Raw genomic sequence first — 18,404 nt, forward strand, 5'->3', positions numbered from 1 at the left:
AGAACCCAAATTTTACCTACCTACCCAAGTTTATCTACGAGAATACTTTCGATCAAAAAGTTCCCATCTTGGAAAGATGGCTGAACTTTTAGACTGAAAGAAAGAAAAACACTATATGCAGCGCACATACATATGTATGTACATAGTAGATGGGAATTGCGTATTGTCAATGACTCGACAATCAATTTTTTCTTTCATTATTCTGCTTTTACTTCACTATTATCAAGTACGATTCATGATTTTGAAAATATGTCTCTCTTCTAGATTATTTTGTGGTCCTGAAAAGGACCGATTGTTTAATTTATGGTTACTTTTGAACTGCAGACTATACAGATTTTCTTAACCGCCGAAACCGTACAGCGTGCGGCCTTGTCTCTTCAGAGCATACACAACATCCATGGCTGTGACTGTCTTCCTCTTGGCATGTTCGGTGTAGGTGACGGCATCACGGATAACGTTTTCCAAAAACACTTTCAGCACTCCACGAGTTTCCTCGTAGATGAGTCCCGAGATACGTTTTACACCGCCACGACGAGCTAAACGGCGGATAGCGGGCTTCGTGATACCCTGGATGTTATCACGAAGAACCTTGCGATGACGCTTAGCGCCTCCCTTTCCCAAGCCTTTGCCACCTTTACCACGACCAGTCATTTTCTTTCACTATGTTGTTTCACTTTACGACACGAAGAACGAATGCCATCCACATTTTGTATCGCTTGTATTTATACAAAACACCATCAAAACACGAGTGAGTCCGAATGATATGTGCATCTCGCTCGTGAAATGAAATAGCATGCTTCGGCAACTCTCTCGTTTCAACCCTCCACCAGAAGAATGCTTTATAAGTAAGTGGCGGGATGCGCGATCGATTATTACAAATTCAGACTTTGAAAGTGAATAGTGAAAATGGCTCGTACCAAGTGTGAACAGTGATAAAGAAAACAGTGCCTGGTCGTGGTAAAGGTGGCCAAGTGAAGTAAAGTGAAGTGAAGGACTAAAAGGACTAAGTGAATTGACGTGATCAAAGTGTAACAAGTCAGAAAATCGCATATATTGCACCTCTAAAATCTGAACTTTTTAAAAATAGTGAGCAGACATTGTGCAACTAAAACCAATATACTGCTAGAAGCAGAGTGCCTCTACATATGTGATATGCCGGAGAAAGGAGGCTGCAGTGTGGAAAAAGCGAACAAAATGGCAGCACATTCGGCAATCAGTGACGATGTTAGGCTCGTTGACGAGGCAATGGAAGCTGAATACGATAACGTAAAAAGGACCAGAGCAGAATTATCAACCTCTGACAGTGATTGCGAAAGTGATCTAATAAGTGATTGCGAAACGGAACAAGATACCGTAATAATGGACCGCGATGAGATGGATTCCATCATGGAAGAACTCAATTTTCTACGTGCTGAGCACATTAAATACAAAAAATATATCGAAGCCGTAAACACAACGCCAAAAACAACACCAAAACCCAAAAAAAACGAAACCTGAGGATGTGAAGGAAAGTGAAGGTGCACCGACTACACCCAAAAAATCAAAAAAAGCTAGTGCAAGCAAACAAATTCTTAACACAAAACCCCAACAAACCATACCGGAGGATGTTCAAAATAAGGAATTTCCCAAACTACCCACATCCACATCCAAAGCACCACCTAAGCCAATTCGTATACCGAAAAAGACCGTGATACCCACCAAAAATGGCAATAACGAAAAAGGTCTACCGGTCATAGTAACGTACCAGCAAAACGCCAAAGCCCTAACAACACTCCTGAAGGAATCATCAAAGAAATTTACTCTCAACATCCTAAACAAAAACGTGATACATGTAAAGGTCTTCACATTGGCAGATTTCAACCTAACCAAAGAGTTGTTGAACAAAAACAAAGTGTTGTACTATAGCTTCACGCCTAAGCAAGTTAAGCCACACACAGTGATCTTAAGGAAACTACCACTTGAAGTGTACGATTCTGATGAGGTCAAGACAGCACTAGTTGAGGCCGTGCCTGAGCTAAACATCCTGTCAGTAAAGCCTTACAAGGAAAAGATGTGGATGGTTCAAGTGGAGAAAACTGAAAAAATAAACGAAATATTTAAAGTAACAACACTCCTCAACTGCCGAATTAACATCGAGGGTTTCAAGCCGCACCCAAACGCAATTAAGCAATGTCACAATTGCCAACGGTTCTGCCATGTTGCCAGCAACTGCAAAATGGCATTCCGCTGTGTCAAATGCACAAAAACACATGCTCCAGGGCAATGCACCTTAAAGAAAAAGGAAGACGGCCAAGAAGATACCACACAAAAAACCCAATGCGTGAACTGCTCTGGAAATCATACGGCCAATGCTAAAATCTGCCCAGTACGAATTGAGTACATCAAAAAAATGACCGAAAGGCGAAACCACACCCAAAAAAAAACAAACAAGTCCATCGCAACTGCAGCTGCAACTGTCCAGCTACAAAGCCGAATTGAAAAGGGACGAAGCTACGCCTCAGCAGCCAAAAGCAAGCCGATACCTACACAAGTGAAGGAAAACCCGAGAGCACGCCAAGAAAAGAAACAGGCAAACACCGCAGAAGAAAACGCCGGTTTTTCATTTGAACAACTCAACGGGGACTCTGTGGATGCATTTGGAAAAGATTTGCTTACCTGCTTCGACATCATGCAATCCCTAATTAAGAAATACCCAAACTCCAGCTCGGATAAAAAGGGAAAACAGCAATTGATTCTGGACTTCCTGATCCAAATCGCGCTCAACTAAATGCCAGTAAAAATCATGTTCCAAAACGTCAATGGCATCGTTCAACGGCGTAGGCGAAATGAACTTAACGAACATCTAAACAAACACAGGCCAGATCTGATGCTACTCGCTGAGCACAATCTGAGAAGTACGCACTCAGCCGGATTAACCAACTACCAATTCGTGAGGCAACATGTAGCAAGCTTAGAATCCACGCAGAACAGCACAAGAAGCCCTGGAACAGCAGTAGCCATCTGCGTGAGAAATGGACTCAGTTACGAACGAGTGAAAATCGACCAAATGCAATACATCGAGGCTGTGGCAGTGCAGATTTCCTATACAAACAGACGCAATATAAGAACTGGATTAATTGCAATCTCACTCTACCTACGCCCCCAGCATCCTTTACTAAGCTCAGACTTGGACATTCTAATGCACTCGCTAGCTCAAATAGAGGATCATGAGCAATTCGTAATCGGATGTGATTTGAACGCGAAACACCCAGCCTGGAATAGGCCCACGTACCGTCCAGAACACATCAACACGTCAGGAATTAGCTTAGAGCGGTGGCTGGCAGACCAACCATTCCTAATTCTCCACCCAACCCAAGAACCCACACGTCCCAACCAGACAGGAGACTCCTCAATAGATTTTTTCCTAACATCATCCTCAACCCCAATAGACTACTCAACATTTACCTACGGCTGCAAAATCATCAAAGACTTCCCATCAGACCACTTTGGAATAACCATAAACATAAATCTAGGACGGAACCGACTAAATTACAACCCACCAAAATCGATACACAATTTTCATAAAATAGACCCGATCCACTGGAACACAATAATTTTACAGAACCTAAGACACATCCCAAACACCCAAAACTTAAACACAGCTGACATAGATAACCACGTGCATACTCTAACAAATGCAATAGCCAAAGCCCTTGATTCTGATGAGGCAATCCCAAAAATAACCATAAACCCGACTAACCCAAACAATCCGTTCACCCGACTTAGCACCCACTGCCTAAACCTAATCAAAAAAAAACGAAAACTTAGACGCATGCTTTTCCGCCGCCTATCCACCCTTACACCCAACCAACGCAACCAAATCAAAGACACTATAAAAGAACTGGACATACAAATAAACTGTCACATAGAAATCGCAGAACTGAAAACAATAGACCAAAAACTACGCAAAATTAACCCAAGTAAAATTAGCCAGAAATCACTCCAAACACTCAATCCAAACACCCCACCAAAAGAACAACTAGCTCATGACCTACATTTGACCAACGTGGAAGCAGCTCTAATAGACATAGACCTAAACCTTAGCACCTCCCAAAATATAACTTCCACTTTTCACAAAATTAATGCCCTGGCGTGGTCCTTCGAAAGAGTCCATAGCCAAAATGAAAACATCACCGACTCAGACCCTGTCCTCAGGGCACACACAATCGCCATCAATGAAACAATAGCCCAAACCTCATCCACAACACTAAACTCATACAAAACTACATTCAATATTTCCAGAACAGCAGATGGTAACTGGCCCGAGTCCCATGAATGCGGATTCACAAACGCCGAAGAGCTCTTTGAAATACTGAAAATAAAAAACTCAAAGAAGACCATGGGACCGGACGGCACCAGCAACTTTCTGATGAAACACTGCAATATGCCAATGCTAAAACATTTAGCAACACTATTTAACCACTGCCTAAACTTAGGATACTTCCCTTCCGAATGGAAGAACAGCAGAATCATCGCCATTCACAAACCTGGACTAAATCCGCACAGCCTCCGAGCCTACAGGCCTATTGCTCTACTATCTGCAATAAGTCTGCTGCTGGAGAAAATAATAATGCAACAAATACAGAAGCACATGGACTCACATAGCACGTTGAAAGATACTCAGTATGGCTTCAGAGCGAAATCATCAACCAACCATGCGTTCATCGCAGCAAATGATTTCATCTTTGAGAATTTATCCCACAAACGTGCTACAATAGCCTGTGCTCTGGACTTTGAGAAGGCTTTCGACACAGTCTGGACCAGCGGACTCATTTACAAGATGACCCAATTAAATTTCACCCCAGACATAACAAAAATAGTCCATAATTATTTAACAAACCGCTCATTTCAAGTTAGCAGCCCAGAAGACTCGGATCTGTCCCTTATAAGGTCGATCCCAGCAGGGGTTCCACAAGGTTCACTGCTGGCACCCATCCTCTACAACATCTACCTGGCAGACATGCCCGATTACCAAGTCCCTACCGGCTCAACCACACAAATTAAAGCACTAATCTACGCCGATGATATCCTGCTACTGGCATCTTCCGGTTCAATGGCCATCGCTGAAAGAGAGCTAAACGGGTACCTGAACATACTGTGCCACTACTTCACCAAATGGCATCTCAAACTCAACGCAAGCAAATGCACCAGCTCAATCCTTAAGGGCCCACGATTGGGCTACCTGTACAGGAATGCGAGGAGATTCCAGCCCAGTCTATTCATCTACGATAGACTGGCAATTAAATACGAAAAGCAGTTCAAGTACCTCGGTGTTGTCTACGACGAAAAACTGAACTTCAAGACACACACAGCAAATGCCCGAAGGAAAGCGTGTGCAATGATCCACAAGATCCAGCACATATACAAACCAATATCCACCAATCAAGGGAACATCAGTCACATCACCAGAATCTGCGCTCTAGCCTACAAAAAACTAATACAACCAGTTCTTATGTACGGCTATGTAGCGTGGATGAACATAAAGACTATCGAGATGGAAGAGCTGCGCCGGTTCGAAAGAAAAATACTTCGCAAATCAATCGGCACTCAAAGCAGAGACGCATTGACGGGCCACTACATACCGAACAAGCGACTTTATAAATTAACAAAAACAACAAGGATAGACAGACTCATGTTCCAAATACTGGAGAAGCTGGTCGAAAGAGATAATACGATACAAACGGAAATACCCGCAAACTACCACACTGAGTTCCTTACCGCCCATCATTTAACCCATCTAATGGAAATGGGCATTATCTATGACGAAGACGAAAACCTCATCTTCCACCACAGAAGACATCGATCTCTAAGTCACGCCGACGGTCTGGTATTCAATACCAGTCAATAAGCCACTCCCCCGTCCAACTGTAAATACTGTAAATACTCCCCTCCACTCCACCCTCCTTTACCCAGTAAAATAAGAATAGAATAAGCTTAGCACATAAATTAGCCCATAAGATCTAAACCAAATCAAAAGTAAACTTTATCCAGGTTTTTAACTTAACCATTTTTTCCTGGAAAACACTAAACCACTAGATATTAACTATAACATAACCTAAACTAAAGATAAGATCTCTAATATAATAGTAACCAAAAGACTAGCACCCGGATAAGCTTAAAGCGCAGGGTAAAATTACACACACATAAGATAAAGTAAGCTTGAACTTGTCACTCATGTATCACTATATACCTAAGCAGAAGCTGTGCTACTGTAATATGAAATATGACAATAAATAAACGCTAAAAAAAAAAAAAAAAAAAAAAAACGCGATCGATTATTACAAATTCAGACTTTGAAAGTGAATAGTGAAAATGGCTCGTACCAAGCAGACTGCTCGTAAATCGACTGGTGGCAAGGCGCCGCGCAAACAACTGGCTACCAAGGCCGCACGTAAAAGTGCTCCAGCAACCGGAGGCGTGAAGAAACCTCATCGCTATCGCCCCGGCACTGTTGCCCTCCGTGAAATCCGTCGCTACCAGAAGAGTACCGAGCTGCTGATCCGCAAACTGCCTTTCCAGCGTTTGGTTCGTGAAATCGCTCAGGATTTCAAAACTGACTTGCGTTTCCAGAGCTCGGCAGTAATGGCACTCCAGGAAGCTAGCGAAGCCTATCTGGTCGGTCTCTTCGAAGATACCAACTTGTGCGCCATCCATGCCAAGCGTGTCACAATCATGCCCAAGGACATCCAACTGGCCAGACGTATCCGTGGCGAGCGTGCTTAAGTTGATATTTCTTCGTCAGGCGCATATAAATTTCATACAAATCGGTCCTTTTCAGGACCACAAAATAATTTTCAATGAGATTTTTTATTTCTGCATACTCGTACTATTTTTCCCAAATAAAATATTTGTAATTTTGTCTTTGCTTTGTGCTAGAGCGTTGGTTTAGATACAAAACAGAATTGGATTGGGAGAATACCGTATACGATCCGTATTAAATGTATAGTTAGACGAATGTTTTGACATCTTCTGGTTTTTCATTCAAGAATTTTGCTGATTGTAAGAATTCTAAAAGGCGGACAACATTTGTGTAGGGTTAAATTGCGGCGACACATATAATTTCTATGTATTTGGGAAAGAAAAATATATTTTTGTTGCGAGGTGATAAACCTATCAGAAACAAACAGATAGACCTGTGGAACTAGAATAGAATACAAACCCTTTTAACGCAATTTTAGATTTTTCCAATGACCAATAAATTGCATTTGATATTTTTCGAATCTACTACTGGTATACTAGTATGCAATAATTGGTCGTTATAAATGAAAATATATGAAAATCTTCAACAAAAGTAAATGAAATATGTTCTTAAGATTCGTATAAATTGGTATAGACAATAAAATTTACGTAAAATTTATTTTTTCGATTTTTACTTTGAGATGAACTTAATTTGTAGTGCTATGTGGGTAAGAAAGTATGTTATTTATGGGTAAATATTGGCAAAAATGGATCAGAAATAATATAAAATTGAAAATCGTGTTCATTTCCTTAAGAAAAATGGTTTTAAACAATATATTTTTAAGCATTTATATTTTTTGACCCCTAAATTGCAATGTTGAACATATCCAGAAAGTGGTCTTTTTGTACCTAATAGGGTTATCTTCAAAACGATTTTAAAATACCATACTAAACGATATGTGAATATATGTTTATTGTCTCTTAAAGTAAATTAATCAAATTTTATGTTTAAAAAAAAAGTTTATCAAAATGAGCCAGCATTGTTATTTATTAATATCATTGAATCCAAAATATAAGAGTTGGATAACTAGTTGTCAAAGTTTGCACAATTATTAAAAATCGATGATGGACGATATTCACAAAATAAATGATTTACAGTAATATTTGAAATATTTAACAATATGAATCAATGAAAATATATTTCAATTATTTAATAGTTATATATAGAAAAGCAAAAATAAGCCAGACGTTCAATGAAACTTCTAACAAACAAATCACCAATGCTAAAATCATCTTCGTACTACCCTTCTACTCGCTTCTCATTCGAACGAGGGACCATAGCCCAGGTCCACAACGGCGTTTTTTCATTGAAAAGTGTAATTTTGTAAAGAATAATGTCTGATTCTGCAGTTGCAACATCCGCGTCTCCAGTGGCTGCTCCACCAGTACCAGCGGAGAAGAAGGTGGCCGCCAAAAAGGCATCTGGATCCGCTGCTGCTACTGCAAAGGCAAAGAAGCCCACAGCTCCACCATCGCATCCCCCAACTCAGCAAATGGTTGACGCTTCGATTAAGAGCTTGAAGGAACGTGGCGGCTCATCGCTTTTGGCAATCAAGAAATATATTACTGCCGAATACAAATGCGATGCCCAGAAACTGGCCCCATTTATCAAGAAGTACTTGAAGTCGGCCGTTGCCAATGGAAAGCTGATCCAAACAAAGGGAAAGGGTGCATCTGGTTCGTTTAAGCTGTCGGCTTCCGCCAAAAAGGAGCCTAAGCCAAAGGTTGCATCTGTCGAGAAGAAAGTTAAAAGTAAGAAGGTGGCGTCATCGTCGTCGGCGGCAACCAAGAAGACAGCAAGCCCTAAAAAAGCAGCCGCTGCCGGTGACAAGAAACTAAAGGTGAAGAAGTCAGTCGCCACCAAGAAGACCGCCGAGAAGAAGAAAACTGAGAAGGCAAAGGCTAAGGATGCGAAGAAAACTGGAACCGTGAAGGCGAAGCCAGCAGCGACAAAGGCCAAGTCGAGCCCAGCAAAACCAAAGCCAAAGCCAAAAGCAAAGGCTGTAGCTGCAGCGGCATCTGTCAAGCCCAAGAAGACAACGAAGAAGCCAGCAGCTCCCGCCACTGTAAAGAAGCCGAAAGCCAAGACGACGGCGGCCAAAAAGTAAAGTGTGAAACTGTACACGTTGGTGTACAAGGTCGCATTCGAAATTTTAGATGTATCCGTCTGAAATTGATTTAAACAAGCCCTTTTCAGGGCTACAAAACTATATTCAAAAGAGATACAAATTATCGAGCCTTGTCTTGCATACATACGAGTATGCTACAGATATATTGTATATTTAGCATCCAGTTCAAACGTTATTCAAAGAGTTATTCGGAATGCATTTTTCCCGAACCGAATCAAATACGTACATATGTATGAAAAACCGTTCGCACAGACGCTGTATCTCAGAGGTCGGCAATTGAATAAAATTGTTATTGTATTGTGCATATATTTCTTGCATATCGATGAAATTATATATTGAAAATGGAATTTCTTTGGAAGAACATTTTGTGGCCCTGAAAAGGGCCTTTTTGGGTTTTGTTCGAAACCAATTTACTTGGAGCTGGTGTACTTGGTGACAGCCTTGGTTCCCTCACTAACAGCGTGCTTGGCCAGCTCTCCCGGCAGCAGCAGGCGCACAGCCGTTTGGATTTCCCGACTGGTGATGGTTGAGCGCTTGTTGTAATGAGCCAAGCGAGACGCCTCGGCAGCAATGCGCTCGAAGATGTCATTTACAAAGCTGTTCATGATGCTCATCGCTTTCGACGAAATACCAGTGTCAGGATGGACTTGCTTCAGAACTTTGTAAATATAGATGGCATAGCTCTCCTTCCTCTTGCGCTTCTTCTTCTTGTCGTTCTTGGTGATGTTCTTCTGAGCCTTTCCAGCCTTTTTGGCTGCCTTTCCACTAGTCTTGGGAGGCATTTTTCACTTCACTTTATGTAAAACACTTAATGTGTTTGAACGGACTGGGCTCAGAACCTTATAGTTTTATTCGAGTAGTCTGTTCAGGTTTAACATACATTTCGTAGCGGGCGAAAACCCACCCCTTGGTTGAGCGCTCATGCAGTCGGAAAAGGTATAAATATGGCGTTCTGTGGCGTTGGACAACATTCGTGTGTGAACAGTGAAAAAGCAAAGGAATCTATTAACATGTCTGGTCGTGGTAAAGGTGGCAAAGTGAAGGGAAAGGCAAAGTCTCGGTCGAACCGTGCTGGTCTTCAGTTCCCTGTTGGTCGTATTCATCGTCTACTTCGCAAGGGCAACTATGCCGAGCGTGTCGGTGCCGGCGCTCCCGTTTACCTGGCTGCCGTGATGGAATACTTGGCCGCTGAAGTTCTCGAGTTGGCTGGCAATGCTGCCCGTGATAACAAGAAGACGAGAATTATCCCTCGCCATCTGCAGCTGGCCATCCGCAACGATGAGGAGTTGAACAAACTGCTCTCAGGCGTCACCATTGCTCAGGGTGGTGTGTTGCCCAACATCCAGGCCGTTCTGCTGCCCAAGAAGACCGAGAAGAAGGCATAAATGTTCCAATAGCAAAAACAATTTACATTCTTGTACAATATATAAACCAAAACGTCCTTTTCAGGACGACCAAACTATGTCAAAAGAATTAAGAGAATTTTCATAATTTATTATCATTCATTATTATCAGTTGAAATAAAATGCACATATTTGTGTTTTTTTGGTACAGGGCCTAAAAGAAAGTACAGTTGCGTCCGACTCATCTGAACAACGGATGAAATTCAATGTTTGCTTGCCAAGAAAGAACCCAAATTTTACCTACCTACCCAAGTTTATCTACGAGAATACTTTCGATCAAAAAGTTCCCATCTTGGAAAGATGGCTGAACTTTTAGACTGAAAGAAAGAAAAACACTATATGCAGCGCACATACATATGTATGTACATAGTAGATGGGAATTGCGTATTGCAATCAATGACTCGACAATCAATTCATTTTTTCTTTCATTATTCTGCTTTTACTTTTACTATTATCAAGTACGATTCATGATTTTGAAAATATGTCTCCCTTCTAGATTATTTTGTGGTCCTGAAAAGGACCGATTGTTTAATTTATGGTTACTTTTGAACTGCAGACTATACAGATTTTCTTAACCGCCGAAACCGTACAGCGTGCGGCCTTGTCTCTTCAGAGCATACACAACATCCATGGCTGTGACTGTCTTCCTCTTGGCATGTTCGGTGTAGGTGACGGCATCACGGATAACGTTTTCCAAAAACACTTTCAGCACTCCACGAGTTTCCTCGTAGATGAGTCCCGAGATACGTTTTACACCGCCACGACGAGCTAAACGGCGGATAGCGGGCTTCGTGATACCCTGGATGTTATCACGAAGAACCTTGCGATGACGCTTAGCGCCTCCCTTTCCCAAGCCTTTGCCACCTTTACCACGACCAGTCATTTTCTTTCACTATGTTGTTTCACTTTACGACACGAAGAACGAATGCCATCCACATTTTGTATCGCTTGTATTTATACAAAACACCATCAAAACACGAGTGAGTCCGAATGATATGTGCATCTCGCTCGTGAAATGAAATAGCATGCTTCGGCAAATCTCTCGTTTCAACCCTCCACCAGAAGAATGCTTTATAAGTAAGTGGCGGGATGCGCGATCGATTATTACAAATTCAGACTTTGAAAGTGAATAGTGAAAATGGCTCGTACCAAGTGTGAACAGTGATAAAGAAAACAGTGCCTGGTCGTGGTAAAGGTGGCCAAGTGAAGTAAAGTGAAGTGAAGGACTAAAAGGACTAAGTGAATTGACGTGATCAAAGTGTAACAAGTCAGAAAATCGCATATATTGCACCTCTAAAATCTGAACTTTTTAAAAATAGTGAGCAGACATTGTGCAACTAAAACCAATATACTGCTAGAAGCAGAGTGCCTCTACATATGTGATATGCCGGAGAAAGGAGGCTGCAGTGTGGAAAAAGCGAACAAAATGGCAGCACATTCGGCAATCAGTGACGATGTTAGGCTCGTTGACGAGGCAATGGAAGCTGAATACGATAACGTAAAAAGGACCAGAGCAGAATTATCAACCTCTGACAGTGATTGCGAAAGTGATCTAATAAGTGATTGCGAAACGGAACAAGATACCGTAATAATGGACCGCGATGAGATGGATTCCATCATGGAAGAACTCAATTTTCTACGTGCTGAGCACATTAAATACAAAAAATATATCGAAGCCGTAAACACAACGCCAAAAACAACACCAAAACCCAAAAAAACGAAACCTGAGGATGTGAAGGAAAGTGAAGGTGCACCGACTACACCCAAAAAATCAAAAAAAGCTAGTGCAAGCAAACAAATTCTTAACACAAAACCCCAACAAACCATACCGGAGGATGTTCAAAATAAGGAATTTCCCAAACTACCCACATCCACATCCAAAGCACCACCTAAGCCAATTCGTATACCGAAAAAGACCGTGATACCCACCAAAAATGGCAATAACGAAAAAGGTCTACCGGTCATAGTAACGTACCAGCAAAACGCCAAAGCCCTAACAACACTCCTGAAGGAATCATCAAAGAAATTTACTCTCAACATCCTAAACAAAAACGTGATACATGTAAAGGTCTTCACATTGGCAGATTTCAACCTAACCAAAGAGTTGTTGAACAAAAACAAAGTGTTGTACTATAGCTTCACGCCTAAGCAAGTTAAGCCACACACAGTGATCTTAAGGAAACTACCACTTGAAGTGTACGATTCTGATGAGGTCAAGACAGCACTAGTTGAGGCCGTGCCTGAGCTAAACATCCTGTCAGTAAAGCCTTACAAGGAAAAGATGTGGATGGTTCAAGTGGAGAAAACTGAAAAAATAAACGAAATATTTAAAGTAACAACACTCCTCAACTGCCGAATTAACATCGAGGGTTTCAAGCCGCACCCAAACGCAATTAAGCAATGTCACAATTGCCAACGGTTCTGCCATGTTGCCAGCAACTGCAAAATGGCATTCCGCTGTGTCAAATGCACAAAAACACATGCTCCAGGGCAATGCACCTTAAAGAAAAAGGAAGACGGCCAAGAAGATACCACACAAAAAACCCAATGCGTGAACTGCTCTGGAAATCATACGGCCAATGCTAAAATCTGCCCAGTACGAATTGAGTACATCAAAAAAATGACCGAAAGGCGAAACCACACCCAAAAAAAAACAAACAAGTCCATCGCAACTGCAGCTGCAACTGTCCAGCTACAAAGCCGAATTGAAAAGGGACGAAGCTACGCCTCAGCAGCCAAAAGCAAGCCGATACCTACACAAGTGAAGGAAAACCCGAGAGCACGCCAAGAAAAGAAACAGGCAAACACCGCAGAAGAAAACGCCGGTTTTTCATTTGAACAACTCAACGGGGACTCTGTGGATGCATTTGGAAAAGATTTGCTTACCTGCTTCGACATCATGCAATCCCTAATTAAGAAATACCCAAACTCCAGCTCGGATAAAAAGGGAAAACAGCAATTGATTCTGGACTTCCTGATCCAAATCGCGCTCAACTAAATGCCAGTAAAAATCATGTTCCAAAACGTCAATGGCATCGTTCAACGGCGTAGGCGAAATGAACTTAACGAACATCTAAACAAACACAGGCCAGATCTGATGCTACTCGCTGAGCACAATCTGAGAAGTACGCACTCAGCCGGATTAACCAACTACCAATTCGTGAGGCAACATGTAGCAAGCTTAGAATCCACGCAGAACAGCACAAGAAGCCCTGGAACAGCAGTAGCCATCTGCGTGAGAAATGGACTCAGTTACGAACGAGTGAAAATCGACCAAATGCAATACATCGAGGCTGTGGCAGTGCAGATTTCCTATACAAACAGACGCAATATAAGAACTGGATTAATTGCAATCTCACTCTACCTACGCCCCCAGCATCCTTTACTAAGCTCAGACTTGGACATTCTAATGCACTCGCTAGCTCAAATAGAGGATCATGAGCAATTCGTAATCGGATGTGATTTGAACGCGAAACACCCAGCCTGGAATAGGCCCACGTACCGTCCAGAACACATCAACACGTCAGGAATTAGCTTAGAGCGGTGGCTGGCAGACCAACCATTCCTAATTCTCCACCCAACCCAAGAACCCACACGTCCCAACCAGACAGGAGACTCCTCAATAGATTTTTTCCTAACATCATCCTCAACCCCAATAGACTACTCAACATTTACCTACGGCTGCAAAATCATCAAAGACTTCCCATCAGACCACTTTGGAATAACCATAAACATAAATCTAGGACGGAACCGACTAAATTACAACCCACCAAAATCGATACACAATTTTCATAAAATAGACCCGATCCACTGGAACACAATAATTTTACAGAACCTAAGACACATCCCAAACACCCAAAACTTAAACACAGCTGACATAGATAACCACGTGCATACTCTAACAAATGCAATAGCCAAAGCCCTTGATTCTGATGAGGCAATCCCAAAAATAACCATAAACCCGACTAACCCAAACAATCCGTTCACCCGACTTAGCACCCACTGCCTAAACCTAATCAAAAAAAAACGAAAACTTAGACGCATGCTTTTCCGCCGCCTATCCACCCTTACACCCAACCAACGCAACCAAATCAAAGACACTATAAAAGAACTGGACATACAAATAAACTGTCACATAGAAATCGCAGAACTGAAAACAATAGACCAAAAACTACGCAAAATTAACCCAAGTAAAATTAGCCAGAAATCACTCCAAACACTCAATCCAAACACCCCACCAAAAGAACAACTAGCTCATGACCTACATTTGACCAACGTGGAAGCAGCTCTAATAGACATAGACCTAAACCTTAGCACCTCCCAAAATATAACTTCCACTTTTCACAAAATTAATGCCCTGGCGTGGTCCTTCGAAAGAGTCCATAGCCAAAATGAAAACATCACCGACTCAGACCCTGTCCTCAGGGCACACACAATCGCCATCAATGAAACAATAGCCCAAACCTCATCCACAACACTAAACTCATACAAAACTACATTCAATATTTCCAGAACAGCAGATGGTAACTGGCCCGAGTCCCATGAATGCGGATTCACAAACGCCGAAGAGCTCTTTGAAATACTGAAAATAAAAAACTCAAAGAAGACCATGGGACCGGACGGCACCAGCAACTTTCTGATGAAACACTGCAATATGCCAATGCTAAAACATTTAGCAACACTATTTAACCACTGCCTAAACTTAGGATACTTCCCTTCCGAATGGAAGAACAGCAGAATCATCGCCATTCACAAACCTGGACTAAATCCGCACAGCCTCCGAGCCTACAGGCCTATTGCTCTACTATCTGCAATAAGTCTGCTGCTGGAGAAAATAATAATGCAACAAATACAGAAGCACATGGACTCACATAGCACGTTGAAAGATACTCAGTATGGCTTCAGAGCGAAATCATCAACCAACCATGCGTTCATCGCAGCAAATGATTTCATCTTTGAGAATTTATCCCACAAACGTGCTACAATAGCCTGTGCTCTGGACTTTGAGAAGGCTTTCGACACAGTCTGGACCAGCGGACTCATTTACAAGATGACCCAATTAAATTTCACCCCAGACATAACAAAAATAGTCCATAATTATTTAACAAACCGCTCATTTCAAGTTAGCAGCCCAGAAGACTCGGATCTGTCCCTTATAAGGTCGATCCCAGCAGGGGTTCCACAAGGTTCACTGCTGGCACCCATCCTCTACAACATCTACCTGGCAGACATGCCCGATTACCAAGTCCCTACCGGCTCAACCACACAAATTAAAGCACTAATCTACGCCGATGATATCCTGCTACTGGCATCTTCCGGTTCAATGGCCATCGCTGAAAGAGAGCTAAACGGGTACCTGAACATACTGTGCCACTACTTCACCAAATGGCATCTCAAACTCAACGCAAGCAAATGCACCAGCTCAATCCTTAAGGGCCCACGATTGGGCTACCTGTACAGGAATGCGAGGAGATTCCAGCCCAGTCTATTCATCTACGATAGACTGGCAATTAAATACGAAAAGCAGTTCAAGTACCTCGGTGTTGTCTACGACGAAAAACTGAACTTCAAGACACACACAGCAAATGCCCGAAGGAAAGCGTGTGCAATGATCCACAAGATCCAGCACATATACAAACCAATATCCACCAATCAAGGGAACATCAGTCACATCACCAGAATCTGCGCTCTAGCCTACAAAAAACTAATACAACCAGTTCTTATGTACGGCTATGTAGCGTGGATGAACATAAAGACTATCGAGATGGAAGAGCTGCGCCGGTTCGAAAGAAAAATACTTCGCAAATCAATCGGCACTCAAAGCAGAGACGCATTGACGGGCCACTACATACCGAACAAGCGACTTTATAAATTAACAAAAACAACAAGGATAGACAGACTCATGTTCCAAATACTGGAGAAGCTGGTCGAAAGAGATAATACGATACAAACGGAAATACCCGCAAACTACCACACTGAGTTCCTTACCGCCCATCATTTAACCCATCTAATGGAAATGGGCATTATCTATGACGAAGACGAAAACCTCATCTTCCACCACAGAAGACATCGATCTCTAAGTCACGCCGACGGTCTGGTATTCAATACCAGTCAATAAGCCACTCCCCCGTCCAACTGTAAATACTGTAAATACTCCCCTCCACTCCACCCTCCTTTACCCAGTAAAATAAGAATAGAATAAGCTTAGCACATAAATTAGCCCATAAGATCTAAACCAAATCAAAAGTAAACTTTATCCAGGTTTTTAACTTAACCATTTTTTCCTGGAAAACACTAAACCACTAGATATTAACTATAACATAACCTAAACTAAAGATAAGATCTCTAATATAATAGTAACCAAAAGACTAGCACCCGGATAAGCTTAAAGCGCAGGGTAAAATTACACACACATAAGATAAAGTAAGCTTGAACTTGTCACTCATGTATCACTATATACCTAAGCAGAAGCTGTGCTACTGTAATATGAAATATGACAATAAATAAACGCTAAAAAAAAAAAAAAAAAACGCGATCGATTATTACAAATTCAGACTTTGAAAGTGAATAGTGAAAATGGCTCGTACCAAGCAGACTGCTCGTAAATCGACTGGTGGCAAGGCGCCGCGCAAACAACTGGCTACCAAGGCCGCACGTAAAAGTGCTCCAGCAACCGGAGGCGTGAAGAAACCTCATCGCTATCGCCCCGGCACTGTTGCCCTCCGTGAAATCCGTCGCTACCAGAAGAGTACCGAGCTGCTGATCCGCAAACTGCCTTTCCAGCGTTTGGTTCGTGAAATCGCTCAGGATTTCAAAACTGACTTGCGTTTCCAGAGCTCGGCAGTAATGGCACTCCAGGAAGCTAGCGAAGCCTATCTGGTCGGTCTCTTCGAAGATACCAACTTGTGCGCCATCCATGCCAAGCGTGTCACAATCATGCCCAAGGACATCCAACTGGCCAGACGTATCCGTGGCGAGCGTGCTTAAGTTGATATTTCTTCGTCAGGCGCATATAAATTTCATACAAATCGGTCCTTTTCAGGACCACAAAATAATTTTCAATGAGATTTTTTATTTCTGCATACTCGTACTATTTTTCCCAAATAAAATATTTGTAATTTTGTCTTTGCTTTGTGCTAGAGCGTTGGTTTAGATACAAAACAGAATTGGATTGGGAGAATACCGTATACGATCCGTATTAAATGTATAGTTAGACGAATGTTTTGACATCTTCTGGTTTTTCATTCAAGAATTTTGCTGATTGTAAGAATTCTAAAAGGCGGACAACATTTGTGTAGGGTTAAATTGCGGCGACACATATAATTTCTATGTATTTGGGAAAGAAAAATATATTTTTGTTGCGAGGTGATAAACCTATCAGAAACAAACAGATAGACCTGTGGAACTAGAATAGAATACAAACCCTTTTAACGCAATTTTAGATTTTTCCAATGACCAATAAATTGCATTTGATATTTTTCGAATCTACTACTGGTATACTAGTATGCAATAATTGGTCGTTATAAATGAAAATATATGAAAATCTTCAACAAAAGTAAATGAAATATGTTCTTAAGATTCGTATAAATTGGTATAGACAATAAAATTTACGTAAAATTTATTTTTTCGATTTTTACTTTGAGATGAACTTAATTTGTAGTGCTATGTGGGTAAGAAAGTATGTTATTTATGGGTAAATATTGGCAAAAATGGATCAGAAATAATATAAAATTGAAAATCGTGTTCATTTCCTTAAGAAAAATGGTTTTAAACAATATATTTTTAAGCATTTATATTTTTTGACCCCTAAATTCAATGTTGAACATATCCAGAAAGTGGTCTTTTTGTACCTAATAGGGTTATCTTCAAAACGATTTTAAAATACCATACTAAACGATATGTGAATATATGTTTATTGTCTCTTAAAGTAAATTAATCAAATTTTATGTTTAAAAAAAAAGTTTATCAAAATGAGCCAGCATTGTTATTTATTAATATCATTGAATCCAAAATATAAGAGTTGGATAACTAGTTGTCAAAGTTTGCACAATTATTAAAAATCGATGATGGACGATATTCACAAAATAAATGATTT

At 41.3% G+C, this 18,404-nt stretch overlaps 7 protein-coding genes across 7 annotated transcripts; 4 read left to right on the forward strand and 3 right to left on the reverse strand.

The window, feature by feature from the left end:
• Positions 1 to 276: 276 nt before the first annotated feature.
• On the reverse strand, positions 277 to 681 carry LOC113567422 (histone H4). Its single transcript, XM_026995160.1, has one exon. The coding sequence runs from the start codon at positions 649 to 651 to the stop codon at positions 340 to 342; it is 312 nt and encodes a 103-aa protein (XP_026850961.1). The 5' UTR covers positions 652 to 681; the 3' UTR covers positions 277 to 339.
• A 5,658-nt stretch (positions 682 to 6,339) lies between these two features.
• On the forward strand, positions 6,340 to 6,819 carry LOC113567417 (histone H3). Its single transcript, XM_026995155.1, has one exon. It carries the CDS (start codon positions 6,352 to 6,354, stop codon positions 6,760 to 6,762), a length of 411 nt encoding a protein of 136 aa, XP_026850956.1. The 5' UTR covers positions 6,340 to 6,351; the 3' UTR covers positions 6,763 to 6,819.
• Positions 6,820 to 8,100: 1,281 nt separating this feature from the next.
• LOC113567390 (histone H1-like) lies at positions 8,101 to 8,975 on the forward strand. The gene has a single exon (XM_026995106.1). The coding sequence runs from the start codon at positions 8,112 to 8,114 to the stop codon at positions 8,883 to 8,885; it is 774 nt and encodes a 257-aa protein (XP_026850907.1). The 5' UTR covers positions 8,101 to 8,111; the 3' UTR covers positions 8,886 to 8,975.
• A 303-nt stretch (positions 8,976 to 9,278) lies between these two features.
• Positions 9,279 to 9,699, reverse strand: LOC113567396 (histone H2B). The gene has a single exon (XM_026995112.1). The coding sequence runs from the start codon at positions 9,686 to 9,688 to the stop codon at positions 9,317 to 9,319; it is 372 nt and encodes a 123-aa protein (XP_026850913.1). The 5' UTR covers positions 9,689 to 9,699; the 3' UTR covers positions 9,279 to 9,316.
• Positions 9,700 to 9,891: 192 nt separating this feature from the next.
• Positions 9,892 to 10,355, forward strand: LOC113567395 (histone H2A). Its single transcript, XM_026995111.1, has one exon. The coding sequence runs from the start codon at positions 9,917 to 9,919 to the stop codon at positions 10,289 to 10,291; it is 375 nt and encodes a 124-aa protein (XP_026850912.1). The 5' UTR covers positions 9,892 to 9,916; the 3' UTR covers positions 10,292 to 10,355.
• Positions 10,356 to 10,817: 462 nt separating this feature from the next.
• LOC6587232 (histone H4) lies at positions 10,818 to 11,222 on the reverse strand. The gene has a single exon (XM_026995115.1). The coding sequence runs from the start codon at positions 11,190 to 11,192 to the stop codon at positions 10,881 to 10,883; it is 312 nt and encodes a 103-aa protein (XP_026850916.1). The 5' UTR covers positions 11,193 to 11,222; the 3' UTR covers positions 10,818 to 10,880.
• Positions 11,223 to 16,873: 5,651 nt separating this feature from the next.
• On the forward strand, positions 16,874 to 17,353 carry LOC113567392 (histone H3). The gene has a single exon (XM_026995108.1). The coding sequence runs from the start codon at positions 16,886 to 16,888 to the stop codon at positions 17,294 to 17,296; it is 411 nt and encodes a 136-aa protein (XP_026850909.1). The 5' UTR covers positions 16,874 to 16,885; the 3' UTR covers positions 17,297 to 17,353.
• The last annotated feature ends 1,051 nt before the right edge of the window (positions 17,354 to 18,404 follow it).

This window comes from Drosophila persimilis, unplaced genomic scaffold, assembly GCF_003286085.1.
Source record: "Drosophila persimilis strain 14011-0111.01,24,50 unplaced genomic scaffold, DperRS2 tig00000000-arrow-pilon, whole genome shotgun sequence".
In the NCBI taxonomy this organism is placed as follows: Eukaryota; Metazoa; Arthropoda; class Insecta; order Diptera; family Drosophilidae; genus Drosophila; species Drosophila persimilis.